The 20,608-nt window shown below is 43.5% G+C and overlaps 1 protein-coding gene across 2 annotated transcripts in view; it reads left to right on the forward strand.

Moving 5' to 3' along the window:
* The first annotated feature begins 920 nt into the window (after positions 1 to 920).
* Positions 921 to 20,608, forward strand: part of insig2 (insulin induced gene 2) — a 33,363-nt gene continuing 13,675 nt past the window's right edge. Inside the window, exons 1-4 of one of the 2 annotated variants that reach the window (XM_059966313.1) lie at positions 921 to 1,048; positions 10,588 to 10,918; positions 12,863 to 12,987; positions 13,275 to 13,441. In XM_059966313.1, coding sequence (XP_059822296.1) covers positions 10,669 to 10,918; positions 12,863 to 12,987; positions 13,275 to 13,441 — 542 coding nt within the window. In that variant the 5' untranslated portion in view covers positions 921 to 1,048; positions 10,588 to 10,668. Of the gene's footprint in view, positions 1,100 to 10,587; positions 10,919 to 12,862; positions 12,988 to 13,274; positions 13,442 to 20,608 lie in introns of both variants that reach the window. The other variant, XM_059966312.1, reaches the window with a different exon arrangement.

A 20,608-nucleotide genomic window follows, 5' to 3' on the forward strand; every position in this document is an offset into this window, starting at 1 on the left:
AGCCTGTCCGTCCTGTACGTGGGGGTGCAGGCGGCGCGCACGCAGGCTGCCCGGCCTGTATGTGTGGGTGCAGGCGGCGCGCACGCAGGCTGCCCGGCCTGTACGTGGGGGTGCAGGCGGCGCGCACGCAGGCTGCCCGGCCTGTACGTGGGGGTGCAGGCGGCGCGCACGCAGCCTGTCCGTCCTGTACGTGTGGGTGCAGGCGGCGCGCACGCAGGCTGCCCGGCCTGTACGTGGGGGTGCAGGCGGCGCGCACGCAGCCTGTCCGTCCTGTACGTGTGGGTGCAGGCGGCGCGCACGCAGGCTGCCCGGCCTGTACGTGGGGGTGCAGGCGGCGCGCACGCAGCCTGTCCGTCCTGTACGTGGGGGTGCAGGCGGCGCGCACGCAGGCTGTCCGTCCTGTACGTGGGGGTGCAGGCGGCGCGCACGCAGGCTGTCCGTCCTGTACGTGGGGGTGCAGGCGGCGCGCACGCAGCCTGTCCGTCCTGTACGTGGGGGTGCAGGCGGCGCGCACGCAGGCTGTCCGTCCTGTACGTGGGGGTGCAGGCGGCGCGCACGCAGGCTGTCCGTCCTGTACGTGGGGGTGCAGGCGGCGCGCACGCAGCCTGTCCGTCCTGTACGTGTGGGTGCAGGCGGCGCGCACGCAGGCTGCCCGGCCTGTACGTGGGGATGCAGGCGGCGCGCACGCAGGCTGTCCGTCCTGTACGTGGGGGTGCAGGCGGCGCGCACGCAGGCTGTCCGTCCTGTACGTGGGGGTGCAGGCGGCGCGCACGCAGCCTGTCCGTCCTGTACGTGTGGGTGCAGGCGGCGCGCACGCAGGCTGCCCGGCCTGTACGTGGGGGTGCAGGCGGCGCGCACGCAGGCTGTCCGTCCTGTACGTGGGGGTGCAGGCGGCGCGCACGCAGGCTGCCCGTCCTGTACGTGGGGGTGCAGGCGGCGCGCACGCAGGCTGCCCGGCCTGTAGGTGGGAGCTCGCCGGTGATGGGAGACGGAGCGGCGGCGGCGGCGGTGTCGGTGTCCCGGTCAGTGTGTGCGACAACCCGTGAAGGTAATGTCTGTGCCGGTGGATGTTCGGCAGCAAGCTCGGCGCTGGTTTTAGGTAAGAGCAGTGCGGGGCTGCCGGCTGCGTGCGGCCTAGGCATCTGCTGGCATCAGACGGAGATTCCGGGTTTCTCCCATAAAGGAAACCCCCTTTCTGCTAACACAGTGATGGGCCGAGTGTACGGATCAGGTGGGCTGATCTTCAGCTGCGGCAACACATCAACAGTCTTGTTTCACCTGCCTGACTACACGATGTTATTTCATCACTTGTGCCACCGGCAAGTATCATGCAGCTTGGGACACATTGCAGCGGGGGTTGCGGGCAACTTGATATTGCGAGAGTAGTCTTTTATTCGCAACAACGAACTTGCGAGAGTAGCGCCGACAGAGCAGCGTCTCTGATGACGGTAATGTCTCCCTTCAACATTTATGTCTTCCCTCTTGGAGTACACCTTGGCTTAGCAGAGAAGATGAGTGATAGGGTTTGAATAAATTTCGAGATAGCAGATGCAGGTTTAATATCGCTGCCATATGTTGTGAAATTTGCTGTCTTTGCGGCAGTAGTACAATGTAATACATAATAGAAAACGCGAGTTACAGTAAATATAAAATAATATAAGTAGTGCAAAAACGAAAGTGAGGTAAACAGCTGAATGTTGGCAATCAGATCAATAAATAATTTATAACCTAAATCCTCATAACCTAACCTAAAACTCATTAAGGTAGCTAAGATGTGCTGTATCTTGTCTGTCAAATTAAAATATTAAGGCAGGCCAGCATCTTTGAGTGGATTTTAAGGTGTTGTTAATGGGAGTTTTCTTGGATCATTTTGTCTAAATATTAAAGTTATGCAGTTACATTTACATATTGGCTATAAAAACAGCCAGGTTGCTTTCAGTAATATTAAAAATCGGAAACCGGTTTATTATCACTGGCATGTCCTGAAATTTCGATTGTAGCAGCAGTACAGTGCAATACATACAGCTTACAATAAGAATATATTTAAAAATAGTGCACTTCTGCCCCCTGACACTCAAATTTCTAGTGTACTGTTAGTGTTTTGCATAGAGGACTAATGTAGAATACTTATTAAGTTCCTCCCCCATTTATTTGTCCCTGTTACTACTACTTCAGTGTCATTTTCAAGGAGTCGATATTCAGTCATCTTGTTTTTACTCTTATCTACTTGTGGGGGGAAAATATTTTGGTATCCTCTTTTATAATATTCGGTAGCTTCCTTTTAGTTTCACCTTTTCTCTCCTTATAGCTCTTTTAGATGCCTTCTGTTGGATTCTCAAACCACAAACGAGAAAATTTGCAGATGCTGGAAATCCGAGCAACACACACAAAGTGCTGTTGGAACTCAGCGGGCCAAAGTCCTGCTGAAGGGATTTGTCCCGAAGCTTCGGCTGTACTTTTTTCCATAGATGCCACCTGGCCTGCTGAGTTCCTCCAACATTTTGTGTGTCGTTCTATTGAATTTTGAGAACTTTCCAATAATTTTTGCTATGTTATATACCCTCTCTTTTGCTTTGATGCCATTTCTGACTTCCTTTGTCGGCCATGTTTGCCTCATCCTCCCTTTAGAATACTACTTCATCTTTAGGAAGTATCTTATTCTGTGCCTTCCAGATTGCACCCAGAAACTCCAGCCATTGCTGTTCTGCTGTCATTCCTGCAAGTGCCCCCTTCCAATCAACTTTGGACAGCTCCTCTGCAATTCCCTTTACTCCACTCTAAAATAGATGCACCTGACTTTATCTTCTACCTCTCAAAACTTTTGTTTTGGTTCATTTTTTTTCCTCACTCCATTAGCACAAACTGACCTGCTGGTCTTGTATTACAACACTGCTTTTACCAATATTTCATATTTCTTTTATTTTACTGCTTTCATTTCATAGCTTTTGTTCATTGTTTTTCTTTTTGTAACTGTCTCTTAACCAGCTGACTTCCACAGCTTTTTACCAATTGACAACGCTATGAGAAATATTACTTTTATCCTGGTGAGGGGTTTTCAAGTTGTCACATCAGCTTGCAGAACATTTTTAGCATTGTCTCTTTATTATATTTTAGTGATCTGCATTATTTGTCATCAAATTTCCCAAGTTCTGATAATTAGAATTTTTAAAATATGACATTTTTAAATTCTGATTTGTTTTTTTGGGAACTATACAGTAAATGTTTGTCATTCTAAAATGGTAATGGAGGTTTGGTGGAGGCTTCAAAGTGTAGTTTGTTGAGGTGGTGCTGAATTAATTGCATTAAAGAGAAAATATAAGATTGTAAAATGAAATTTAAGCTTATTTTTGTTTTCGGTAGCTGACAAAATATTTGCAGTAAATTATTTCCAAGATTATTCATTGCAAGTTGGCACCAATAAGAGGCAACTCTTTGCATGCAGTTCAGATGGGAATCACCCAAGTATTTCTGTTTAGGGTTACTACAGCTCAAATGCACAGTTACAGCCATGGGTACTAACATGTTACTCCACTCCTGATGAAGGGTTTTGGCCTGAAACGTCGTCACTACCTCCTCCCATAGATGCTGTCTGGCCTGCTGAGTTTTGCCAGCATTTTGTGTTTTTTACTTATTTACAGCATCTACAGATTCACTCATGTCAGCATTGTTTTATGATGCTTAAACAATCTTGACAAACCCCAGATGGCAGACTTGGGCCGTGAGTGCGGTTTCCCTTTAAGAAAATGGAAGCTAGGTAGGTGCACTGGTCTACAGGTAAGATTGAAACACAGAAGCCACAGGCCCCCCTTACCCTTGCACTCTGGAATCCTGCTGGTGAGTGTACGACCTCGGAAGAATAAAATTAAAGACTTCAGAGTAAGACTGCAGTGCCAGAAGAACGTCAAGGACTGCTGTCAACGTTGCTTCAGGGAAACATGACTCTCTGTCGCTATTTCGGACACGGTGCTTCGTTCTCTACAAAGACAGGTCAGCTCAGTTTTTTAAAGGTAGAGGACAGGAATATGCTTCATAATTAACTCATCATGATACACAGATGTGATGGTTCTGTCTCACTCTTGTTCACCTGACCTGGAACATCTAGTGGTAAGAGTCATCCATTTTATCTGCCAGGGGAGATTTCTGCCATCACCCTGGTAGCTGTGTTCCATCTCGGGTGAATGTCGGGCAGGCACTCGAGCAGCTGAACGATGTGATCAGCAGCCGGATACCTTCTCTATCAACGTGGGGGAATACAACTAGGCCAACTTAAAGAGGTCTCTGAACAACTACCACCAACATATCACCAACAGAACTAGAGGAGCCAACACACTTGATCACCGTTATACCATCATCAAGAACACTTACCACAACCGCACCTTGGAAAGTCTGATCACTTCTACTCCCGGCATACAGGCAGAGGACCAGTGGAGAGGATTGCAAAGGTATGGTGAAGGGAGGCAGAGTCTTGTAAGCACTACTGCTTTGAGTTGCTGGACTGGGCAGTATTCAGGGATTCATCTTTGGATCTGTATTAATACACCAGAGTTGTCTTCAAGACCTGTGTGGATGAGAATGTTTTCGGGAACATACCCAGACCAAAAACCAGGAGACTTATAGTCTGCTGAGGACTAGATCTGTAGCATTCAAGACCGGAGATCCAGATCTATTCCAAAAGTCCAGGATGGCCTATGGAAGGCTATCTTAAGAGCAAAAAGGCAATTCCAATTGAAGTTGAAAACAGAATCAGATGCATATCAGACTTGGCAGGGTTTGCAGGCCATTACTTTCTTCAAGACAAAACCTAACATGAACAGTTGTGTTGCTTCGCTCCCAGGTGAGCTCATACCTTTAATGTAGCTTTGAAAGAGAGATTAAAACTATACCTGTGCAAATCCCTGCAGCAACTGGTAACGCTATGCTGTGATCTCTGTCTCGAAGGCCAGCGTCAGGGAGGGTGAACCTTTGTAAAGCCCCAATAGTGTACCCTAGTGGTCACCAACATTTTTAAGCTCAAGATCCCCTACCTCGGCCTTAGTGAAAGGCCAGATCGACCCCAGATCAATTAGTTACACGCATGTGCACTGGGGCAGAAAAGACTGGAAGTAAAACCCTGCAACCCGGAAGTAGAAATAATGTATAAACACCGAGGGTACCCACCCTTTTTTGCACCGCGGACCAGTTTAATATTGACAATATTCTTGCAAACCGGAGGGCGGGGGAATGTTGAACACAACGACAGTACAGCGATACTCGAAGCAGGTTCCTTATGTCCGGTCTATTCCGCAATTTAGTTTTTGCGGCTCTCGGCACTTAGCAGCTGTCCCGCACTGCTCACGTTTTTTCTGCTGAGAAAGCTCAGCGGGGCAGGGTGCCTGGACTCAGGGTGCCGAACCGGTTTTGAGGGCTTCATTGCCTCATTAGACAGCCTCCCGGCCTGAACTCCAGCCTCTGCCCGCCTGCCGCCAGACGCCCTGGCCTGGTGTGGCTGGTCGTGGGTGGGGTGAGAGGACAGGGTCAGGGCCAGAGGTCCCCGTACCAGAGCAGCGCCGGTCGCAGTCCGGAGAGAGTGACCGACTGAGTGAGGAGAGTGACAGGCCCACACCCGCCTCCCTTGTAGGATCTATCAGCCAACAAAAGTTTTTTTCAGTGGGTCGCAGCACGGTAGCTGCTCTGCTACTTACAGAACCATGGGCCTGGAATAGGTCATCTGCCAATATTTTAGCACCGGGTTCCCCACGAACATTCAGTGTGCTAAACAGGTTCAGAGGCGGCGTCCATCTGTCCGTGCTCCAGGCCGGTAGCGGCACTTCCCGCCAGCCGCGCAAGGGTATCACTGCGTTTAGGTGACTGATGACCTTGCATGCGTTCAAGTTCAACAGTGGCCGTGACAGGGAATGAGGAAAGTTGCAACTGACTCATATTGTTTCCTCCGGCCCAGTGGTTGGGGACCACTGAAGTACACTGTGTAATGCGGGGGAGCTATACGCATGTGCACTGGGCAGAAAGAACGGAACTAAGACACCGCAACCTGGAAACAATCTCTCAACGGTATTTGTGTATTTATTTTTCAATTTTTTCGGGATCTGCTGGGAAAGTCTCAAAGATCGACCAGTCGATCGTGATCAATGGGTTGGCGACCACTAGTGTACCCGGTCAGGCACTGAAACCCTGTGGCGTGCAACTGTTGGGAATATTCAAGCACATCTTCAGGTGGTCAGAGGTTCCCACCTGCTTCAAAAGGGTGATGATCATACGAGTGCCCTAGAAGAGCAGGGTGAGCTGCCTCCGTGAATATCATCCAGTTGCACGTACTCTTACTGGGATGAAGTGCTTAGAGAGGTCGGTCTTGGCTAGAATCAACTCCCGCCAAAGTAAGGATTTTGACCCGCTGCAATTTGTTAATCACCTCAATAGATCTACAGCAGATCCAATCTTACTAGCTTTTCACTTGGCCTTGGATCACCTGGACTATAGCAATACCTATGTCAGGCTGTTGTTTACCCTCAGTATTAATCAGCAGGCTTTAATACCTGGGCCTTTGCTCCTTCCTCGAAGAGGAGATCAAGGGAACGCACACCAGTCATCGAGGGATCTGCAGTGGAAAGGGTGAGCAGTTTCAATTCCTGGGTGTTGACATCTCTGAGAATCTATCCTGGACCCAACATATTAATACAATTATCATTTGGAGTTTGAGGAGATTTGCTATGTCATGAGCAACTCTTGAAAATTTCTGCAGTTGTATCATGGAGATTATTCTAACTGGTTGCATCACCATCTGGTACAGAAGGGCCACTTCAAAGGATTGGAAAAAGCTGCAAATGCAGCCTGTTCCATCATAGGCTCTAGCCTCCCCACTGTCATGAACACCTTCAAAGGGCAATCCCTCAAAGGTGGCATCCATTATTAAGAACCCCCAACATCCAGGACATGCCCTCTTCTCATTGCTTCCATCAAGGAGGATGTATAGGAACCTGAAAAGGCACACTCAGTGTTTCAGGAACAGCTTCTTCCCTTTCACCATCAAATTTCGAAGTGGACAGTGAACCTATGTTTACTACCTCACCATTTTTTTGCTCTTGTTGCACAAATTTTTAAATTTGATCTTTATCTATATTGTAACTTGTTGTCTCATTATGTATTCATTGTACTGTTACATACCTTGTGGCTATCTTGTGACTATTATGAGCATGATGTAATGGTCTTGTGATGGTGGGGTGATGTAATTTTTTGCCATTGTGAGGTCACGTGATTACCTGTTCTCAACAGGTATAAAATGGGAAAGCCTGCTGTGACGCAGCAGTTTTTTTTTGAGACGTCTTTCAATTCGTCAGTTACTCCGTTATGTTGCGTATTTGGTCTCATGACACAGTTTTGTTTTAAAGTGGAGTTTTACTTTAAGAATCGTTGTGCTGGCAGTTTTGCCAAATCGCTGCCAGTTATGTTTGATGTATCTTTGATTAATTTTAAAGTCTAAGTATGGGAGAGTGAAGGTGTTACGGAAATATGGGAACCCGAAGGATCGAGTAAATTTTGGAGGTTTAATACAGGATCGACCTTAATAGATCTTGGTAAAAGGAAGTAGTGACCTGCATCGGAGATAACCCCTACCTTTAAGAGCAGAAAGGGTTGTGAAGTAGTCAACTGCCAAGGAAAAGGTCCATTTCTTTAAGCCGTTTTTATTTCCTTCATCATGAATCCTTCAGGCAAGGCATATTTTGGCTGGGATCAGCAGTAACATCACATTGTCGAGGAATTTGTTACCTCTGGAAAGTCTCTCCTAATTGTATAAATCACTTGGACTTTGGTATTTATCATTTTAAGTCTGTGTTCGCATTTACCACTTTAAGAACTGTTGGAGTTGCCGTATAGCAGTTAACTTCAGGTTAAGTTAGTTGTTTGTTTACTTTTCTTTTTTTTTTGGTTGAGCGGAGTTTAATAAATTGTTTATTTGTTTATAAAAAAAACCTGACTCAACTCCATATTCATTGTTGCCGGAGACGTATAGTAACACCACAAAACAACAAATGACAATGATATTAAAACTGATTCCCTTAAAATTCTCCTTGAAACTGCAAATGGCTTGTCAGTGTAGTTAGTTGAAGTAAGTATTGAAATTATGTTGGATTTGCTTGGTATAAATGTAAAGGATGTTACAATAAGAAATATATAACCATATAACAATTACAGTATGGAAACAGGGCATCTCGGCCCTTCTAGTCAGTGCCAAACTCTTACACTCACCTGGTCCCAGTGACCTGCACTCATCCCATAACCCTCCATTCCTTTCCTGTCCATATACCTATCCAATTTTACTTTAAATGACAATACCGAACCTGTCTCTACCACTTCTACTGGAAGCTCGTTCCACACAGCTACCACTCTCTGAGTAAAGAAATTCCCCCTTGTGTTACCCTTAAACTTTTGCCCCCTAACTCTCAACTCATGTCCTCAATATAATTGCAAAACATCATATGATTAATACATTAATTATTTCCACAGTTTGTAATCACAAATATTTGTATCCTTTATAAAAGATAGGTCTTTCAAAGTCACTGACATAAATCCCATCCGCTGGGAACTTTTGATGGTCTTAGAAATTTCTTTTTGTTTCTTTCCACACAAACCAGTTAGATGAAACCAGTTCTATACCAGTTAAATAAGTCCCCATATTAAATAACATTAATAACATTTTACAGGATTTTAATAGTTCCATCTAATATCAAAGTGTATGCAATATACAACCTGAAATTCTTACTCTCTGCAGACAGAAAAAAAACCCAAAAAATGAATAACAGAAAAAAACGTAAGGATCCCAAAGCTCCCTGCCCCTTCCCCACGCACAAGCAACTTCAACCCAATTATTGCAGCGGAAAGCATCAGCATTCCCACACCCACCATGCAAGCAACAGCAAAGCCCCAAACAGAGGCCATGGTCTACAGTTTATCAAAACTAACTGTTCACTCCAACTTTTCCACATCCCACAGGTGTTCTCTCCTTCTCACTAACAAAAGAGAAATAGATATTACTCCTTCCATAGTGACAGGAGTGACAACAGTCGCTATTTTAATGTTATTGTCGGTCTGTAGTCTTGCTTTTTTTTATTTTGATTTCCTCGACTCGAGAATCAGCAAATTGATTTACCGAGTGCGGAGCCCTTCGACAGCCACTCTCGCTGTCTTCGATGTTCCACCCGCTGCTAAGCTACAGGACGTGACACCAGCGAGAATTCATGTCCCCAGGGCCGCACAGACCCCAAGGTCACCTGACTTAAGGCCAAACCTGGGAAGCTGAAACGCAGGTGATTGGTGAGCTCCAAGAACAGAAACATGTCTTGCAGAACCAAAACTTTTGAGTGCTGTTGTAGGACCCCAGCCACCCTGAAAAGGAAAATGGGGATATTAGAATAGGAAGAAATTAACTCTTTCACTGAGGAGCTGGGAGAAGTCACCCTCTGGTGCCATTTTTATCTCTGACCACTTTATTGAGGATTGTTCATGTTCTTGCTAGTGATTTCCACAATGTGGTACACAAAGGGCAAAAAAAAACATTTTCTCTGATGGTTTATTACATTTGGATGAAAAGACAAATGAATTCAAAAGGTAAATTAGAATTAAAATTTATTCTAGCCATAAACATTTTTTTCTCTAAGCAGTGATCCACCATATCTATTTTTGATAAATGTTTCTCTATCTCCAAAGACCTCTCTCCTTTTCAGGTTCCAGACAAATATTTCACATCTTCCAGGGTCCCAAACAAATCTTTCGAATGAAGTAACAATTCACCTGCACTTCCTCCACATGGGCAGGTTCGGTGGTCAGGATCAATACCGAATGAAACAATTTCTTCCTATTTAGATCAGAATAGCCCAATTCATCTGTAATATTGCCACAGAATTGATCAAATTCCTCATTCTCCATAGGCACTCACTACTGGATGTTGCTATGGTTTCAACGTGCATTTCCTTTTTTTGCATGTCACTTTCTTTTGTTTCTCTTAATTGCCTACATGAATCTGTCAGTAGGGTGGCTTCATCAACTGTTATTGCTGTAACACTGCTGCCGGTCCAGCCAGAAGTTTGAAATTATTGATAGTTTAGTGGTTTGCACAATGCTTTGCTGTACCAGTGACTCGGGTTCAATCCCTACTGCTGTCTGCAAGGAGTTTTTACATTCCCTTCCTGATTGCGTGGGTTTCCTGCCACTGTCCAAAGATATACCAGTTGGTAGGTTAGTTGATTATTCTAATTGTCCCTTGTTCGGGCTGGGTTAATGGGGGAGTGCTGGGCAGCATGGCTTAAAGGGTCAGAAGGGCTCTGTGCTGTATCTCAATAAATAAACACCTTTGTCCTAGTCACCTTACCCATACCCTCTCTAGGTTAGTTAAAACTAACCTATTTTATCTCTTTCCTCATCCTGATTAAAGATTTTCACTCTGAAATGTTAACGCTCTTGTTTATTCCATAGCAGTCGGTCTGTATTTTTGAATTGAAGTTTGTAAAGGGGTTATGTAGTAACAATTGTTATGCAAGTTTTTGTAGATTGATTGTTGTAGCAAATGTGTAAGGTATGTATTTCAATACCCGATAGGTTGCACGCACAATGTCGAGTGAAGAGGACATACTATAGCCACATCTTTGAGGCGGCTGAATTCAAAACTCATTTGCATAAATGGCAGACGAGGAACGAAACAAAACCTCAACTGTGCAGATTGGACATAGCCTTTATCTCTCTGTCATCACAAACCAGAACATGAACTTGCTCATTCGGGGAGTGGTTCTATTTTCCATTGGTGTGTTCTTAGCACTTGTATTGAACTTACTGCAGATTCAAAGAAACGTTACTCTCTTTCCTCCTGATGTGATTGCCAGCATCTTCTCATCAGCGTGGTGGGTTCCACCATGTTGTGGCACAGCATCTGGTAAGTCATCATGGGTTTCTATGTTTATGAAATACTTGTGTAGTGGTGCAAATAAAGATAATTTGAGCAAATCAGTTTTGGTTGGACAAGCTAATTTTCTCTCATTCTTACTGATAAATCTTGTAAGTACAAAATAAATTGTTAATATTAGCTTCCTGATTGAAATTATTCTACTTCTCATTGTATGAGGACAGGATTTTCATACTTGTGTTATTCTAGGGAAGAGGCTGCCAACCTGGGGTCCACGGACCCCTCAGTTAATGGTTGGGCTCCATGGCATAAAAAAAAATTGGGAACCCTTACTCTGGGGTGTTGGAGTGGTTTATACCAATGACATAGCTCCATGTGACTGAAAAAATTGAAGTCTCCACTCAATTTAATTCACTCCACATGATATCCAGAAGTGGCTGGGAAAATGGATACTGTTAAAGGTGTGACCAGTTAACATCCCTACTATAACAGTGGTTCTAGTTGGTTTGTTCCAGCACGATATGGGCCCTTCTGCCCACTATCAAACTAACCCTTCCCTCCTACACTGCCCATAATCCTCCGTTTTCTTTAGATCTAAGTGTCTTTTAAATCTCTCAAATGTCTGTAATGTGTCCACTGTCACCCTGGCAGTGCATTCCAGGCACCTACTGCTGTGTAGAAACCTACCTCTGACATGTGCCCTAAGCTTTCCTCCTCTCAAATGAATGTTCTCTGATATTGGCCATTGCTGGTATCGGCTGTCACTATCTATGCCTCTCATAATATGATACGTCTCTATAAAGTCACCCCTCGTTCTATTTTGCTCCAAAGGAAAAAGCATGGATTTGTTCAACCTTTACTCAAAAAAACATGTTCTCTAGTCCTGACAGCATCCTGGTAAATTTCTAAAGTGTCTTTAAACTTTCCACATCCTTCCTATAAGGTGACTAAATATGAACATGATACTCCAAGTGTGCTCTAAGCAGAATTTTATGGAGCTACTACATTACCTTGCTGATTAATGAACCCTATACTTTGATTAATGAAGGCCAACACACCAGACACCTTCCTCATTATCCTTTCAACTTGCATAGTAACTTTGAAGAATCTATGTATTTGGACGCCGACATTGCTCTGTTCCTCCACACTCAAAATCCTGCCACTAACTTGCACTTTCCCTTTAAGTTCGATCTTCCCAAAAGTTTCTCTTCAGACTTTTCCAGATTGAATTCCATCTGCTGCCTCTCAGCCCATTGTAATGCTGTGCTGAAAGCTTCTGCACTCGCCATAGTACCATCAACCTTTGTGCCATCTGCAAACTTGATAACCCTCCTTTTCACTTCCTCATCTGCTATTTATAAAATTCACAAAAAGCAGAAGTCCCAGAACATCCCACCACAATCTGCAGCTGTCATAGTATGTATGATTAGCAGTGCCATTCCAGTGTCTTCTAAATATCTAAATGTCAGAACATCAAGCTCCCAATTCTATCCTTGTGACAGCTAAGTCTTGGTAATGGCGGTAATGTCATAATTCCGTGTATTGATCCATGCGCTCATTTCAGACTTAGCATAAATTTATTATCAGAGTATTTATGTTGCTGTAAACTACCGTGAGGTTTGCTTTCTTGCAAGTATTTACAGGAAAATAAAGAAATTCAGTAGAATTTATGAACTATATTTAAAGATTGATAAACAACCTATGTGCAAAAGACAAATTTTGCAAATTAAAACATGAATAAATAACTGAGAACATGAGTTGTGGAATCCTGGAAAGTCATTCTAGGTTCTGGAATCAATTCAAAGTTGTGAGTGGAGTTATCCTTGCCAGTTCAGGAGGCAGATGGGTAATAACTGTTCCATGCAAGTTCGTAGATAACAGCAGGAAGAATCTTTAAATAACAGCATAAAACAATTATGTAAAAGTATGGTATTTTTGGGTGCACAAATCAATTCCTTTTTCTTTTTGTTCTAGCTGTGATTGGTTTGCTTTATCCTTGCATTGACAGCCATTTGGGAGAACCACACAAATTCAAGAGAGAATGGTCCAGCGTAATGCGTTGTGTGGCAGTTTTTGTTGGGATAAACCATGCTAGTGCTGTATCCTTTGTTTACCAAACTACAAAATGTTGCTTTTTAAAAAAAAATATTTCGACTGTATACATGAATCAAATGTAGGAGCTTTATATCATATCACATTGTATCAGTGATTAATTTTGATCATAGTTGTTCCTATTGTTAAAAGTATCTGCTAAGAAAGTTTATTTGAAGAGGTTTTTATTGGGAATTATTTTACATTTATTTATTAACTTCTTAACATTTTAGATATCTATTTAATCTAAATATTGTTGAATTCTCTGTTTCAAGCCTTAACCTATTTATTATAGAAAGTTGACTTTGCCAACAATATGCAGCTATCCCTTACATTAGCAGCACTTTCCATTGGATTGTGGTGGACATTTGACAGATCTCGAAGTGGTTTAGGACTTGGAATAGGAATTGCCTTTCTTGCAACACTAGTCACTCAGCTTTTAGTCTACAATGGCGTTTACCAGTAAGTATAAAACAGAAGGTTTACTTATTGAAATGTCTGTGCCAGTATGATTTTTCTGTGGACGTAAATTGATTTTTTGTCTTTATCTTTTTGTACAAAACTGAATTGTATGTAGGTGACTTGGATTGTTGCTATACATTTTCTAAAGCAGGATTTACCAACCTGGAGTCCACTGACCCCTTGGTTGATGGTAGGGGTCCTTGGCATATAAATGGTTGAGAACCTCTGTTCTAAAGGAACCTTTCATTTAAATGTAACACTTAAGCTATTATTTTAATTCTTGGACTCCAGTTAAGAATTAAAATTCTTTAAAATGGGAGTGTTTCCATGGTAGAGGTAAGGCTCCTTCTTCAGCTGATAGGTAAACAGAGTGTGAGACCTGCTTTACTTTTCAGAATTCTTCACAGAATGATTGAATTTGGAGGAAGAACTTAAATATTTGTTGTGACATTTTTTCTGACCAATAACATTGTGAATTCATAAGTACTTTTAATGTTTATTATATCCACACCGTTTCATGTGGATGTAAAAGTAGTTGCTGAACCAAACGGTTAGCCAAGAATTTGATTAAAATTTATTTCAGAACTGGCTTTAAGTGAATATTGGATTACGATGTGAAACATATTGCCCTGGAATTTAAGAATTATAATAGAAGGAACACAAAAGTACTTGAGTTTGTGATAAAATAAAATGATCAGAAGTAGGTGCAGGGGCAACAATGTGCAAGTTCCCATGTTGACCCTCAATGGACTCTATGCCTCCATGAGTTACCATTTTGCCACCTATGTTTGCAGGAGTTACTTTAGGATTCAAATTTGTGTTGGCTGTTAATCCTTTTTGGTACAGTCTTTATCTCAGTATCAGGTTTAATATCACCAGCATATATTGTTGTCTGGCAGCAGTACAAATATGTTGCAGCAACAGTACAATGCAGTACATAATAATAGAAAAAAACATAAAATCATAAGACCTAGGTGCAGAATTAGGCATCTGGCCCATCGTGTCTGCTCCGCCATTCAATCATGGCTGATCCTTTTTTTCCTATCTCCTCCTCAATCCCAGTTCTCGGCCTTTTCCTGGTAACCTTTGATGCCATGTTCAATCAAGAACCTATCAATCTCTGCCTTAAGTACCCCCAACAACCTGGCCTCCACAGCTGCATGTGGCAACAAATTCCACAAAGTTATCACCCTATGGCTAAAGAAATTTCTCTGCGTCTCTGTTTCGAAAGGATGCTCCTCTATCCTGAGGCTGTGACCTCCTGTCCTATACTCTTTCACCATGGGAAGCATCTTTTCCACATCTACTCTGTCCAGGCTATTCAACATTCGAAAGTTTTCAATGAGGTCCCTCTCATCCTTCTGAATTCCAGTGAGTACAGACCCAGAGCCAACAAACATTCCTTGTATGATAAACCTTTCATTCCTGGAATCATCCTTGTGCACCTCCTCTGGACCCTCTCCAATACCAACACATCTTTTCAAAGATGAGGGGCCCAAAACTGTTCACAATACTCAAAGGCGAAGCCTCACCAGTGCCTTATAAAGCCTCAGCATCACATCCTTGCTCTTGTATTCTAGACCACTTGAAATGAATGCAAACATGGCATTTGCCTTCCTCATTACCGACTCAATCTGCAAGTTAACCTGCAGGGTATTCTGAAAAAGGACTCCCAAGTCCCTCTGCATCTCAGATTCCTGGATTTTTTCCCTGTTTGGAAAATAGATTGCACATTTATTTCTTCTATCAAAATGCATGACCATGCATTTTCCAACATTGTATTTCATTTGCAACTTTCTTGCCCATTCTCCTAATCTGTCTCAGTCCTTCTACAGCCTACCTGTTTCCTCAACACTACCTGCCCCTCCACCAATCTTCATATCATCTGCAAACTTGGCAACAAAGCCATCTATTCCATCTAAATCATTTATATACAGCATAAAAAGAACTGATCCCAACAGCAACCCATGAGGAACACCACCAGCCAACCAGAAAAGGATCCTTTTATTCCTACTCGCTGCCTCCTACCAACCAACTAATGCTCTAACCAAGCCAGTAAATTTCCTGTAATACCAAGGGTTCTTAACTTGGTAAGCGGCTTCATGTGTGGCACCTTGTCAAAGGCCTTCTGAAAGTGTAAACATACAACATCCACTACATCCTCTTTATCTATCTTACTTTATTTCAAAGAATTCAAACAGGTTCATCAGGCAGGATTTTCCATAGGACTATGAGGTATAGGAGCAGAAGTAAGCCATTCAGCCCATTGAGTCTGCTCTGCTATTCAATTCTGCTGATCCAATTCTTCCAGTCATGCCCACACCCAGCCTTCTCACCATACCTTTTGATGCTCTGGCTAATCAAAAACCTAACGATCTGTGCCTTAAATGCACCCAATGACTTGGCCTACACAGTCGCTCGTGGCAACAATTTCCACAGATCTACCACCCTCTGACTAAAGTAATTTCTCCGCATCTCAATCCTGAAGTCGTGCCCTTTTGGCCTAGACTCTCCTACCATGGGAAATAACTTTGCCATATCTAATCTGTTCAAGCCTTTTATCATTTGTAATGTTCCTACGAGATCCCCCTTCATTCTCCTGAACTCCGGGGAATACAGCCCAAGAGCTGCCAGATGTTCCTCATACGGTAACCCTGGAATCATTCTCGTGAATCTTCTCTGAACCCTCTCCAATGTCAGTATATCCTTACTAAAGTAAGGAGCCCAAAACTGCACACAATACTCCTAAGTGTGGTCTCATAGGTGCCTTATAGAGCCTCAACATCACATCCCTGCTCTTATATTCTATGCCTCCAGATCTGAATGCCAGCATTGCATTTACCTTCTTCTTCACTGACTCAACCTGGAGATTAACCTTTAGGGTATCCTGCGCAAGGACTTACAGTCCCTTTGCATCTCTGCATTTTGAATTTTCTTCCCATCTAAATAATAGTCTGCCTGTACATTTCTTCCACCAAAGTGCATGACTATACACTTTCCAACATTGTATTGCACGTCTTTGCCCATTCCCTAAACTATCTAAGTCTCTCTGCAGATTCTGTTTCCTCAACACTACCCGCTCCTCCACCTATCTTTGTATCATCGGCAAATTTAGCCACAAGTCCATTAATCCCATAGTCCAAATCACTGACATACATCGTAAAAAGCAGTGGTCCCACCACTGACCTCTGTGGAACTCCACTGGTAATCAGCAGCCAGCCAGAATAGGATCTCTTTATTCCCACTCACTTTTTTCTGCCGATCAGCCAATGCTTCATCCATGCTAGTAACTCTCCTGTAACTCCATGGGCTCTTGACTTACGAAACAGCCTCGTGTGGCATCTTGCCAAAGGGCTTCTGAAAATCCCAGTACACCACATCTATTGCATCTCCTTTGTCTACCCTGCTTGTAATATCCTCAAAAAAATTACAGTAGGTTAGTCAGGTGGGATTTTCCTTTCAGGAAACCATGCTGGCTTTGACCTATCTTGTCATATGCCTCCAGATATTCTGTAATCTCGTCCCTAACAATCAATTCCATCACCTTCCCAACTACTGATGTCAGGCTGATAGGTCTATAGTGTCCCTTCTGCTGCCTCCCGCCCTTAAATAGTGGAGTAACATTTGCAATTTTCCAGTCATCCGGTACAATGCAGGAATCTATCGATTCATGAAAGATCATTGTTAATGCCTCCGCAGTCTCTCCAGCCACTTCCTTCAAAACCCTAGGGTGCATTCCATCAGGTCCAGGAGATTTATCCACCCTCAGACCATTAAGCTTCCAGAGCACCTTCTCAGTCCTAATTTTCACTGCACATACTTCACTTCCCTGACACTCTTGAATATCTGGTATACTGCAGACGTCGTCCACTGTGAAGACTGATGCAAAAACGCATTCAGTTCCTCTGCCATCTCTGTGTCTCTCATTACAATATCTCCAGTGTCTATTTTCTATTCAAGTCAAGTCAAGTTGCTTTTATTGTCATTTCGACCATTACGACTGCTACAGTACACAGTAAAAACGAGAAAGTTTTTCAGGACCATGGTGCTACATGAACAATACAAAAACTACACTGAACTACGTAAACCAACATAAGAACTACACTAGACTACAGACCTACCCAGGACTGCATAAAGTACACAGAACAGTGCAGGCATTACAACAAATAATAAGCAAGACAATAGGCACAGCAGAGGGCAGTAGGTTGGTAGTTCAATGGCTTGGGGGAAAATCTGTTACATAAATAATCAGCTGAATGGCGGCGTTCGGGATTCTGTCCTTTTCTGTACTCATGCTGAGTATATCGTTGCCACAGATGTAGTCCAGTTTAATGTCCATTGGAGAGCAGAATGGATGGGAGAGCCAGCCGGCTAGAACTTGCTTTTTTCCTGGTACAGACTCCTGCCCGCTTGCCTTGCTTCAGTTTCCTCGCACACCGCTTAAGCTGTTCCCACCTCCAGCCACTGGCATCAGGCAACTCTGAGGACTGCAGTTCCGATTCCCTCAGCAAGCAAACACTAGAGAGCAAAATGGACAGGAGGGCCGGCCGGCTATGGCTTTTTTCTTGGCATGGACTCCTGCCCGCTTGCCTCGCTTCTGCTTCCTCGCACACCGCTTACGCTGTCCCCACCTCCAGCCACCGGCAGCAGGCGACTCTGAGGACTGCAGGCCTGATTTCGTCAGCAAGCTGAGATCGCGCAATCTAACCAGCAGATTTTCATGAAGGTTTGTTTTTGGGCAATCTCTGTGTTGTAGCAGTAACTGACGGTGGTCTGTTATCCATTGCCTTAAACCCTAATTGTGCCTTAAAATTAAATTTAATTAAAAAACTAAATTAAAGTAGCATCAGATCCAAAAGGCCGCTGCTGGTGTGTGCCGCGTCACCTACAGGAGTTCCTATATTGGTCCTATGTCTACCCTCAACTCTCTTTTACCATTTATATGCTTAAAAAAAGTATTAGTATCTTCTTTGATTTTAGTCGCCAGCTTCCTTTCCTAATTCATCTTTTCCTTCCTAATGACCTCCTTAGTTTCCTTTTGCAAGATTTTAAAAGCTTCTCAATCCTCCTATCTTCCCACTAGCTTTGGCTTCCTTGTATGCCCTCTCTTTTGCTTTTACTTTGGCTCTGACTTCACTTGTCAGCCAGTGTCCTCCTTCCATTTGAAAATTTCTTCTTATTTGGAATATATCTGTCTTGCACTTCCCTCATTTTTTGCAGAAACTCCAGCCATTGCTGCTCTGCTATCCTTCCTGCTAGTGTCCCTTTCCAGTCAACCTTGTCCAGTTCCCCTCTCATGCCATTGTAATTTCCTTTATTCCACTGAAATACCAACACATTGGAATTTAGTTTCTCCTTCTCAAATTTCAAAGTGAACTCCATCATATTGTAATCACTGTTCCCTAAGGGTTCCCTAATCTCTCTTATCACCTCCAGATCATTGTACAACATCTAATCCAGCACAGCTGATCCCCCAGTGGGCTCAACAACAAGCTGTTCTAAAAAGCCATCCCTTAAACATTCTAAAAATTCTCTCTCTTGAGGTACAGTACTGGCCTGGTTTTCCCAATCCACTTTCATGTTGAAATCCCCAACGATTGCCATGACATTGACTTCTGACATGCCTTTTCTTATCTTCTGCTGTAATTTGTAATCTCTATCCTGGCTACTGTTTGGAGGCCTGTATACAACTGCTATTAGGGTCCTTTTACCCGTGCTATTTCTTAACTCATCCCATAGAGATTCTATACCTTCTGATCCGATGTTTTGAGTTGTCCTCCTAGTCTGACTAGTAGCCAAGGCTGATGAGCCCAGACTGGACACTTGGTCGCACAAAGACATTGCAAACTCAGTAAGAACAGGGGTGCCATGTGAAGGCGTTGTTGTGGACACAGTAGTTAGGACAGGCCATATGCAAGTGACCTCTTGCATAACAAGCCAAGCAGTGGTCCTGCGGTGATCACTACACCTGGAAAGGAAAGGCTGTGGGAAACATTTCACCTTCCTTAAATGAGCAGATTGTCCAGCCCAGGACTCACCCGTCATATATAATGTGTGTGTGTGTGTTCATGGGTTCAGCGTCCTTTCAGAAATCAGAAGGCAGAGTGGAAGAAGCTGTTCTTGAATCATTGAGTGTGCCTTCAGGTTTCTATACCTTCTTTCTGATGGTTGCAATAAGAACAAGGCAGGTCTTGGATGGTGGGGTACTTAATGATAGATGCCTCCTTTTTGAGGCATCACTCCTTGAAGATGTCCTGGATGCTGGGGAGCTAAATGATTTTACAACTTTCTGCACCTTAATTTGATCCTGTGCAGTAGCACCTCCCCCCCCCCCCCAAAAAAAAAACAGCAGTTTGAATGTTCTTGAGAGTATATCTGTAGAAATTTGTGAGTGGCGTTGGTGACATACCAAATCTCCTCAAACCCCGAATGAAATATAGTTGCTGTCTTGCCTTCTTCATGGCTGCATCAGTATGTTAGGCCCAGGGTAAACATTGTCACCCAGGAATTTGAAATTGTTCTCTCTTTCCACTTCTGATTCCTCCGAGGACTGGTGTGTGTTCCCTCATCTTACTCTTTCTGAAGTCCATAGTCAGCTCTTTGGTTTTACTGACATCTTTTGCTTCTCTTTATTAGTGACATGTAGAATATACTAATCAGTGTAATGTTCCCTCTACCCTGTCTTAACTCTAACCCAATAACTTTTGCTTTTGATTCCTCTTACCAACAGTCTTGGTGACCTTGCTGACAGTCTTCCCTTCTCTATCCTTATTGAAATTGAGGAATACTTCATGCCTCATCCCACCACTTTCTGCACACGTTTCTATTTTGAACACTAATCCATATTTTTGCATACTTATGCACTCAGTGGCCACCATTAAGTACTCTTGGACACCTCAATAATGCAAATATCTAATCAGCCATTCATATGGCAACAACTTACTGCATAAGATCATGCAGACATGGTCAAGAGGTTCAGTTGTTCAGACTAAAAATCAGAATGGGGAAGAAATGTGATATAAATGACTGAGATGATTGTTGTTTCCGGACAGTGGTTTAAGTATGTCAGAAACAGCTGATCTCCTGGGATTTTCACACACAACAGACTAGAGTTTACAGAGAATGGTGCAAAAAATAAATCCAGTGAACAGCAGTTCTGTGGAGGAA

This window comes from Hypanus sabinus, chromosome 4 (genome assembly GCF_030144855.1).
Source record: "Hypanus sabinus isolate sHypSab1 chromosome 4, sHypSab1.hap1, whole genome shotgun sequence".
In the NCBI taxonomy this organism is placed as follows: domain Eukaryota; kingdom Metazoa; phylum Chordata; class Chondrichthyes; order Myliobatiformes; family Dasyatidae; genus Hypanus; species Hypanus sabinus.